At 36.0% G+C, this 11,601-nt stretch overlaps 1 protein-coding gene across 2 annotated transcripts in view; it reads left to right on the top strand.

Annotated features, from left to right (window-relative positions):
- Positions 1-11,601, top strand: part of LOC143259121 (serine/threonine-protein kinase PLK1) — a 43,141-nt gene that overhangs the window by 26,030 nt on the left and 5,510 nt on the right. The window contains exons 2-7 of one of the 2 annotated variants that reach the window (XM_076519981.1): positions 5,286-5,390; positions 6,273-6,389; positions 9,025-9,239; positions 9,905-10,334; positions 10,723-11,216; positions 11,443-11,576. In XM_076519981.1, the coding sequence (XP_076376096.1) occupies positions 5,286-5,390; positions 6,273-6,389; positions 9,025-9,239; positions 9,905-10,334; positions 10,723-11,216; positions 11,443-11,576 (1,495 nt within the window). The remainder of the gene's footprint in view (positions 1-5,285; positions 5,391-6,272; positions 6,390-9,024; positions 9,240-9,904; positions 10,335-10,722; positions 11,217-11,442; positions 11,577-11,601) is intronic. The other variant, XM_076519982.1, reaches the window with a different exon arrangement.

The following is an 11,601-nucleotide window of genomic DNA, read 5'->3' on the forward strand; positions in this document are numbered from 1 at the left end:
CTGACAATGCATGTTTCGTAGAACTCGACGCGAACTGTAAGTTAAATTGAAACATTCGTTCTTTTATACGGACACATTAACAGATACAAATTGTGAGGCTATGAAACATACCTTTAAATGTATAAAAATTATATATTGAAGCCTAATGAAATTTCTTCATTTAGAAGATAATAATCCACTACTTTTTAATACACTTTTATATTACACAACAATTTTCTGTTGATATTTCAAAAGTAAAAACTTCTTTAATAGACTTTTTTGTGATTTGGCAGTGCCATCTTTTTTAGAAGTGACACCTTTTCTTGTATCCTCTATTATATGTATAATAATTTTTCAATAGATTTTAATTGTGATTTTAATTGAAGGTAAAATCAATTATAACGAGTTTTTATTGTAAATTTAAATTGTAGTGCAGTTTTAATAAAAAATATACATTTCAATTATCTGAATTTTTAATTAAATTTTAATTAAAAACTTTAGATTTTAATATTTTTAATAGATTTAAGTTTTTAATAGGAGGATAAAATTAATTATGCATTCTTATAAAAACTTATTTAAAGTGAGTTTTATTATGAAATTGATTTATAGTATACTTTTAATATAAGTTTGCATTGTAATTATTTTTTAATAGAAATGTAATTTAATTGATTTCAAATGAATTTTCAATCAACTTAATTGATTTTAATATTGGATATAATATTGCATCAATTATAGAAATTAAAAATACTATCTAGCATTATATCTTGCATATGTAAATGAATTATTATAGTAAATGCAGTAACCATGTACGAGTCACATTTTTCTAGCGGAATTTTTAGAATTTTGGACTGCGGCAGCATTTACTTGTTTTACAGCCTGTATGGGCCAGGGACATCTTTGGAGCGTTGAAAATTCATTTCGTGCCGGGCAGCTTGCGTTGCAGCTTTGACCTAGCCAAATAAAAAATTCATGTCGTCGGGACGATCCATTTTCTGGCCGTGAGCAAGGATCAAACATACGTCAGCGGCTGTGTTTCGAGAGCAATTTAAATAGCGCGACGAGCAGAGCTAGACGCTGCAGGAATTTCCCGTTTCGCTGAATCTCACATTTCTCTTCCTCTCTCTCTTCGTTAGCATGTGAATATCCCCCTGCGTATATCCTCGTACAAAAGCATAAAGCATCTGATTTTATAACACTAATTGATACTCAACCCCTTTCGTATACTAACGAGACTGACTCGCCATAAAGACTTGGAACAGACTTCGCTTTATTTTAATCATGTTGCATTGTCAATATCTAAGTATTAATTTTGATTTATTTATTTATTTTCAATATTTCAACGATACGAACTATTCGTGTACAAAAAATCATTGCTATTATTTTCATTTACCAAAGTTTTTGGATAAATTTAAATGTTGATATACATTGTGTATAAATCTTCTGTTGTTAAGTAGTTCGAATTTTAACATATAAACAGACTATATTAAATACAAATTTTGATAGTTTTCTTCGAAAGCGAAATTGAATTTTATTTTTATAAATTGTTTTATTATTTATAAATTGTCTTCTTGTGAACAAGGAAGTTGGAGACGTTATGAACGACTGAATAGAAGGAAGTGCGAAATTATTTTGCGATTTAAACGAATCGGACGTATGATTGCTCTACACGCAAATTAAAATAAAATTAAAGACCTGGTTATATTCGTTGTTTCTGCAGACGTAGCTTTATAAACTATTCATGCTTCCGAAGATCTTCAAAAACAGAGGAAATTTGAGATAAACCGTTTCACATTCATGCCGATTTACGTTTCGCGAAAGAAATTCATATAAACTATTTTAAATAAATAAGCTTTTTTTTGAATATTTTTGATATTTTGGTTGTACACGCAAGGGTTAAAGGCAACCGCCAAATACTTTAAACTTTCTTTTTTATTTCGAGCAATTTTAATCTTTTATCTTAATCTCTTGACATTATTTTGCATTGTTTTTGCATGTTGTCGAGAAGTTACATATTTTTACAATACTTCAGACAGATAGGTTGTAGGTTTTCAGAATTACTTTAAATATGATACATACTTCGTTGTAAACCCCAAATTTCCACGAAAATTCGTCGTTTAATTACGATTTTCAATGAGATATTGAATCTTAAATATATAGATAACGAAAACTAATGAAAAACATTTTTTATTATCTTTTATTTGGTAGTACCTACTATTTACATGATATTAACAAATATTTACACAATATATACAATATCAACAACAAGCTTACAGTAATCACGTGTGTGGTATTATTTTCAAATCAATGTATTAAGTGTGGTTTAAGAGTTAAGAGTTAAATTAAGCCAAAAGGGCATTTTCGTTTTCATTAAAGGATTTGTATGTGAAACGATGCTGGTTTGAAATTTTTAGGGAGTTGTTCGATTTCTTCTTGAACTAAAGTCATCTTACATACACTCATGAAATTGAAACGAAAGTTTGATTATTTTTAAAGTGCGTGCCCGCAACATGTATTTACATCGAAGAATACGATACCACCAGTCCGTGCGATCGTTAAAAATTTCATTTAGTCCCTCAGTTGCCGTAATCGCCTACCGAACGGATAATCCTGTTCGATCACGTGACGTCACGATTAGCCGCGACAGGCGAAGTTTTCGTAATGTCGAGGGATATTTTCGAACGAGTTATTCTGGCAATCGGCCCAGTAAATGCACGACACCCCTTTTCAACCTGAGAGGGAACGACGAAGCTGTCGCGCGCTTGTTTACGAGCGATCGCATGCCGAACTTCATTATTACACACGTCTCTGTTTCCATCAGATTTTCAGAACGAGCGTGATCAGCGTAATCATGGTCTCCCGCGATCCGAAATTTTCATTGTCTCGCGTTTCCCGTCGTTATCTCGCGCACAAAAGCGTTTTACAACGCGTTGGTGCTCGAAACGAGGACGAAACTGCGGCAGTTTCCTTTTCCTTCGGTGAACACAATGAAAATTGCTGGACAAGAATTCTTCGCGGTGTTCGCCGTTGGACGAGTCATTCCCGAGTTCGACGGGAACGAATCGAAAATTTTCCGACCGCTATGATCAGGTTTCGCACGTGTTCTAGATCCCGTGAAGTTGATTTTACGAAGAATTGTTCACGTTTCAGAGAACGCGAAAGATAATAAATAATCGTTCGGAGGCTGTTTTCTACAAATTTTTTCTTTCAAAAGAAGTGTAAAAATAAGTCGTAGAAAACACGATATTAACTTCTTCGCATCCTTCCGATATTCGCAGTTGCGGTGCTCATGCAGTCGGCTGAATTTCGCTTGAAATTTCGTAAATGAGTAAATTAAATTCTACGGTTTAACATTGAATTTACTTATATAAAATGATTAAAATACAGTGACATATGTTCTTCATTGTTAAAAAATCAAAATATAAAAAATAATAAGTAGTTTTGCAGCGTATATGTTTCAAAACATTTTGGCAAATGTAATGGCACTTTTTACTTTTTGCATTGCCACGTAGTTTCGCTGAGCAACAAGTTCTCATTTTTCGCCACTCCCGAAGGAACATTCGTAAAAATATTGTATATAATTTGGCACTAACTTTTTCAATATTTCTTCTGCGACATTCAAACGGAAATGGCTCGCACCTAAAAGAATATAATGTGATAGAATGATGTACAGAATGATATAACTACCCCTGAGCTTTGTTTTAGAATATAAGACATAGCTGTTGAACATAACAATGTCTGTCACCTAAAAACATATTTTTCGATATCCTTTTAGACATTTTCGCATGATTAGAAAACTAGTAAACACTTGATCCTGTTTATCAACGCCTCCCATATTTTCATTCTATTCAATTATACATGCTGGTTCTACAACCCTTTCTTCAATATGTACCGCCTTTCTTTATTCTGATTTTTCTTGTATCTATCAACTCGGAAGTTGAAGGTCTAAGGTCATTGGTCTAAGAAAGAATGTCATTCATAGCTGTGAAAAATATGACGTGAAAGTATTAACAGAACAATATTACAACCAAGATTCCGATTCTAAAACATTAGAAGTGAGTTTTCCAGTTGATACAAGGCATTGATCACGCGGAAATGTTTCTGTCCACTTCTATCAACAAACAGAATGACAGATTGTTAATGTCTGAATAAATATTTGAATGCGCAGATGTTCTTTCATCTATTGAAGTTGGAAAGCGAGGCAAATGCTTGTTATGCCCGCGCTGTTTGTTTCACCGTCCGGAGTTTCCGCGCGAAAGAAGCGTGATTTGCAAAACTCTCGCGAAGTGGCACGACGACGGCGCGGCGTCGTGGAAACTGTTTTTACTTTCATTGCCAGCAAATCTACCGTGGCGAAGCAATAAACGATAATTGAAAGATGTTCCTGAGGAACGAAAGCAAGCGTTCCGGAGGAAGGAAACCTTTCACTCCGGCGACGCCAAACGGATGCTGTAGGAGAAATTGTAGAATCTAGTTTGGGGTCTTCGTTTTCGAGACCATCATTTTTATCGTTCTTCATCTCGCGTCGCGTATTCGACTTTCCTCCTATCTCGTGCGTCTGGTTTCGACAGATTATCTGCCAATTACGAAGCTCTTTCAAATTTTTGTAAAAGTAAGAAATATGGCGAGCAACTGAATGTGTCGTTGGACGGTTGCTCCATTTTCTAATTATTTTTAAAATCTCGTTTTTACCGTTTTTATGTGAAATCCGCATTCTAATCCTACCAATGCTTCTTGTGGAACCCCTATTATTTTTCTGCACTATCATGAAATAGGGGCTCCACAAGCATTGGCAGGATTAGAATGCGGATTTCGTGTAGAAATTGTATACGAGATTTTTATTTCGCTTATGATTGGACTACGAATTTTTATGCAATATAACAGTTTCCCAAGACGTTTTCAAGGAACGGAAATAAAATGAAAATAAATTGTTTCTTTTAATAATCTTGATAAGTTCGAAATAGTGTAATATAATTTAATTCTTTTTATGTCTTAACGATTTTATGTTTTACATTTTATAATGTAAAATATAAAATGTTATATGCCATAAATACATCAAATGCGCATGATACACTAGATCGTATGTTCCTAATTACGCAATGGAAAATCCGCTCCTAAACACTTATCTACTATTGGATTATTTCCTTTATCGAAGAGAAAGGAATATCTACCGAATCTATTACATAATTTATTAATAATACCAGATAATTATAAATATCAAATAATTATATATTATATTATGTTAATTGTTTGCGAGGCAATTAAATTCAGTTCACTGGTACTGATACGTGTTTAATTTCTGTTCGCAGGGTGGTTTTGCGAGAGTTTACCTGATGACTGACGTCAGCAATGGAAATAAATACGCTTGCAAAATAATTCCAAAAAATCGGATGCAAAAAATTCATATGCAAAAGGTTCGTATATATTCATTTTACCATTACGTTACATGTTATCCGCTTTTCTCATTATCATGTGTAAATCCAAGCGTGGAAATAAATTCTTTCGGATCAGAAAAACACGATGACGTTTAAATTAAAATAATTTCGAATAGCGTCAAAAACTTTATATATAAAGTATAATGCGTTACGGGTTTTAATGCGTAATTTTCCTGTAATAACACGAATAATATTGCTAACATAATATCGTTATACAAATGTAATTAATTGAACGAAACCTGAAAAACGCTTTTATGGAGTTGATGGTTAATCGAATCGTACAAAGTTACGTTTGAAGGTATTCGTTCCAATGCAACTACAGTACATTCTCCCTAATTGACGCTCATCTTAGATACAAAAATAAACAATTTGAGAAGAGGAGACACGATTTATAGTTACCGATTGTCAGCAACTATAAAAACGAGCCGCAAGACTTGAATAATCGTATCTCCTCTTCCCAAATTGTCCATTTTTGTTTCCAAGTTGAGCGTCAATTGAGGAAAATTGTCCGTATCTCTTTGTTTTCACATATTTTAATTCGATTACATAGCGTATTGCACGAGAAATCGTGTTATGTAAAAATTGTGATGGTAAAATTTTTGGTGCATTATAGGAATTCGTGTTGTAAAAAATTCGCGTTATACGGAAATCTACTGTAATAGCTTAAAGAAACAACGCCAAGAGAAGATGACGTCTTTTGTCGTCTTTGATGGGAGATTTTTACGAAGCCCGATCAGGACCGATACAACAGACACAATACAACAATCGTAAAATAGTTTCCGAGTTTTCTCTTCAAGAATGGCCATTCGTCGTACAGCGGTTGCCAAAACGGAAACAACAATAACGATCCATTGGTTGCAGATCGCCCGCGAGATCATGATCCACAAGGAGCTGAATCACGTGAACGTTGTCCAGATGCATCACTACTTCGAGGATAACCTGAACGTGTACATGCTTCTGGAAGCCTGTCCTCGAAAGGTATCGTATGTCCCATGCCTACCTGCCCGCGCAGTTTCCTACGGTACATTCTCTCTATACGCTCGCTCGCAAGAATTTCCCAACCGTCTCCTTTCGTGTCGGGGCCTCCGGGATCCCCGTTGTATTCGAAGAATGAGAGAAGTTCGCGTACCTGTTAGATAAAAGCTCTCTCTTGCTCTTCCCCCGCGAGGAACTTACGTCGGAGAGATCAGCCACAGTTAACTCAAAGGGGCCCCCAGCTTCAGCCGGACTGCGCCAGTATTTACGGTCCATTTAAAGAAACGAAATTGCTTCGTCGCTCGTTTCTTCAGAGGCAACACGAATTTATACGTTCGCCTTGAAATAGATGCGCCACACAAGCGAACCTTTGAAACCGTTCTCCGGTGGTCCGACAATGGTGAACCTTCCACCCTCGCGCGGCCGAATCTTTGACGGCGGCACTGACAGTCGGAACTGGGTCTCCATTGACACTCACAGAAATTTCGTACAATGAAGGAAATATTTCGGTGCGATTATAACTCGTTTCGGCTGAATGCAGTGCGTGGAAGAGTACACTTGGATCTCCTTTTGCAGAATTTTCCAATCTTTTGTACGGGGCACTTTTATTCAGGACGAGATAACAAAGAAACGAAGCCGTCTATCTAATGCCAGTTTGAAACACTCGATGATCAGTTCTTTTACTATAAGAATGCACAGTGTTAACGAGTTTCTCCTACGTTTACTTGCTTCATTTCAAATTTCTTTTCAAAAGGTGCATCTTGCCCGATTTATCAATTGGGGTTGCATGGGACAGTGTAACAAAATAAAGTAACATTGATATTAGTCTGATAACTACTGTTCTCTTTATTCATTGTAAGTATATATAATATCTACTAATTTGAAATTTCACAAATCATCTTTATACACTTGCGTGATTATTACATTTTACTATTTTGTGATCAAAAGAATCCTTTGAATGAGAAAGAAACTGAAAGATATTAACGAGAATTTCTGAATAAAAATATCTTTGGGAAGATATGGTAAAGTCCCGTTCCAATATTTGTCGCATTCATGGTTTCAGAAAATATCTTGTTAATTAATAGAGATAGAATCGTTGCTTTCTACTTTTGCAAAAAATGAAAGGACATGATTGAAATTGCTAAGTATCGCAACAGCTAATCTAAGATCAAATCTGATAGTATAACAGAAACTTTCTTAGATTACGGAACATCTGAAATGTTTATTAAACAGAAAAGAAAATATACTTTGGTGAGAGAGAGAGAGAGAGAGAGAAAGATAGTACTATATACGGTTACAGCATAACGAAAGACAGCGCGCCATGCTTGAAAAATAAGGGGCGTGCTTAATGAACTTCACCTAAATCGATGAATAGAACGTGAAGAATCAACTTTGTGCCTGGCCCGGTCTCCAAACTTAACCCCATTTCCTGTGTGGAATACTTGAAAATATTGTCCATCAAGATGAACCGTTACAATAAAGCCGCAAACGTTAAAACATGCAAGAATGCAAAAGTAGTTAGTACTTTGCTTGGTTTCTATAACGTAAGAAAATTGATTTTACTTCCATTTCAAAGATTGGTTCAGCAAAATCGTTACAATAAAAAAGATACAACATCTTGTTTAGCCTTTGTAAAATTGTTACATTGATTACTTAATGGTTACTTATGGTTACTTATGTTTTGAAATCATACATGAAAGAATTTTAGGAAGCTAAAGAAATGGCATGCAAAATTCGCAGTAATACGAAGTTTTATTTATTTATTTATAATATGTTCCATTTAAAATATTGTTAGAGGAGAATCGTGGCCGCACGAAATCTTGGTATTCCTCTGCGGTCAGAAAAGGGAACGAGCACTTGCACTCTCCATAGCTGATCTGTCCACTTGTTTGTACCGTTAGGATGCACTGGAACGACAACTAATCGCTCGATTATTAACCGCTTCTCAAATCATTAACTTTACCGGTGTACATATTCGCTTGACCGCGTGGTAAACCAACAAGAAAATTGCTAGATGCTTTCCAACTATGATATCGAAACTGGAAATTACCTATTAGGTCGAGGATCTTCGTATTACAGAAAATTTCCTTCATATAAGTTCTGTTGATTGGAGTTAAACAGTTAGCCAGTTATACGGTGAATGCGTTGACTGCCGGTTCGCGATTCCAAAAAGCTTCCACAAAATCAAAATAACTTATAACTTATCGAACTTCTGCACGTTTCGATCGCAATTTAATCCTTTCGAACGTACCACGGTGTTGATTGATTTTTAACACCTTGCGGACGAGGACATTTTAAAGCTTTAAAGACATTTTCCTCGGAGAACTAGATTGTCTATAATAATCTTAGATAATGGGAACAATGAACAATAACAGTTGGACAGTTCACCAGTTAGTGTGTACTCTTTTCGCAGAAAATTTCAGGAAAAATGGTTCATTAGCGTTGGAACAATACTTCAATTTTGATACCTTTCTTACAGATAATGCCCAAATTACAACTGAATTAAGCCGCGCTATTTTTGTCCTCTAGATTGCGAATGCGGTCAACCATCATATATGTATATTTTTGCGATAGCGTAGATTATAGATCGTCCCACTGACACCGTACAATGGTAAACTGTGTCATTTTTCTTTGACAGAGCTTGATGCACGTGCTGAAGTACCGTGGCAAAGTCACGGAGCCGGAAGCACGGTACTACATGAAGCAAATGGTAAGAGGGGTCGCGTATATTCACTCTCAGAAAGTTGTTCATCGAGATTTGAAGCCAGGCAACATGTTCCTATCGGATCGCATGATCGTTAAGATCGGAGACTTCGGACTGGCAACCAGACCCGACGGACAACGCAGACGTGTGTGAGTTTTTTTTTCTCTATTTCCGGCTATGCAACGTCTTGTTCTGAAAATAGTTGGAAATCCGTGAACCTAAGAAAACCGATCTTCTGGCACTTCGTTCACTTAACGAATTGCGTACACCCAAAATAAGAAAAATTTAATTTCTGAAATTCGTACGCGATATTTAAATGACAATCGTTTCAACACAGACAGATTTGTATTCCATAAATTACAGAAAAAATATTCTCGATCACGATATAAAAATTTCAAATGCATAAGAAACAGTCTCGTCGTTGAGTTTAACACTATACCATCAAACTAGTCGAAACGAATGGTTTCTAATTTTTTCTTTTGTAATTCTTGATATTGTGAAAACGTTTCAATGAGAAATATTTAGAGCATATATCGTAGTAGAAATCGTACGAAATTTAAATAAATCCTATCTTGTCATTGTTATAAAACAATATACGTTAGTCGCGTTTAGGGATCGGTAGCTGTAATGTTAACAATTAAAAGTAAACGACCGAACGAAACAATTTTATCTCGACTCTCTTCCTAATTACTCATGCTACAAGAAGCGACTGTGAGAAAAGGAGGTGTATGTTCTACACGAAGTTAAAGAGATTAACAGACGTGCTCGCGGCTTATCCGACAGGAATCGTAATAATTCGTGTTTGTATGCGCAGGACAATATGCGGAACACCGAATTACATCGCGCCGGAAGTGTTGTATAAACAGGCGTACAGTTACGAAGCGGATGTTTGGGCGCTCGGTTGCATACTTTATGCCCTGCTGGTAGGGCAACCACCTTTCGACACGGCGACGTTGAAGGAAACATACGACAGGATATGTAATAATCATTATCGGGAAGTCGACGACACGATAGCGAGCCGTAGCGGCCAGGATCTCATTAGACGGCTTCTGCAACCGAATCCGGAGCTTAGACCATCCTTGGAGAGGGTCAAGGAACATGCTTATCTCACCAAGGAATACGTACCGTCCTCCCTGTCCCATACCTGTTGCTATCAACATCCGCACGCGACGATAATCGACTCCATACCGTCGCCGTCTTCAAACTCGACCACCTCCAGAAATCAGAAGTTCAATAAAAATCAGGTGTGCTTTTCGAATCGATTCTCGTTAGTGCTGAAATAATAACAAAATATCGTATTCATACATTACCTTATAACGCTTAGTTTTCTCTCCAATATTAGTTCGTTAAGGGATCGTATCTAGTTAGCAATCTAGAAATTTAGGAAAATTTTCTGGTACAATTAATGGACCTTTTTTTTTTATTATCGAGTTAGTACCTTGTTTAAAAGTATATAGATAAAAGTACATATATAGATACCTTAAAAAATGCACGAGGACACTATCAATATAAGATTTTATTTAGAAGACACAGAAGTTCTTTTAAAATTCATGATCTTTAACCATATAAGATTTCTGTACTCGTACACATTGACACTGTTCAATGTTTTCAATATTTTTGAAATGCTCCTAGGTTTGGCCAAACATGTTATCGCAAGAGGCATCTCACCCGTACCAGCAACAAACTATGCACACGCAACAGCCCCAACCACTGCAACAACATCAACAGCATCAACCACAGCAGCAGCAACAACAGCAGCATCAGATGAGCCGATCTCAGAAGAGTTTACGAAAAGGATCGAAAGTGATCACATGGCTAGCCAGGAAGCTGCCGAAAGTGCCGAAATTTATGCAACGACTGAACAGTATATTGTGCCCGGATCATAAAAAGATGGGCTACGTCGCACAGAGCATGCAAATGCACAGAGCGTTGCAGGCATGTATCAGCGAAATAAATCATAAGAATATGATGCAGAATCCGCCGCCTGTGGAGGACGTGGTACCGCTTTTTATCACGAAATGGATCGACTACTCGAATAAATATGGTCTGAGCTTTCAGCTTTCTGATAAATCTGTTGGGGTTCTCTTCAACGATAATACCAAAATTAGTTACACACATGACAGAAGGTCAGTACTCCTTTTTTAATTAATACGTATTTCATTTATTAAATCGTTTGGTTTATCTCGAAAACTATAATTTCATATTTGATTGATATTTTGTATCGAGTTTCATCAGAAAAGAAATTTAAACAAGGCAATAATTTTGCATTGAATATCTACAATAAAGTACAAAGAGTTAAATATTTGTTTTTAATCGCGTTTAATTTTCTGAAATGGATTTCTATTTGCAAAGAAGAGTGGAGTATATGACAACCGAGGACGAAGTAACGAGATACCATAAAGAAGAGGACGTTCCGCCCGTTCTGCAAGAGAAGCTTGAATTACTTCAACGTTTCACCCAATATATGGATAACTATATGACTGAAGGTAATACAAATAAATATAAATGAAA

The sequence above is a fragment of the Megalopta genalis genome, chromosome 3 (genome assembly GCF_051020955.1).
Source record: "Megalopta genalis isolate 19385.01 chromosome 3, iyMegGena1_principal, whole genome shotgun sequence".
Classification (NCBI taxonomy): Eukaryota; Metazoa; Arthropoda; class Insecta; order Hymenoptera; family Halictidae; genus Megalopta; species Megalopta genalis.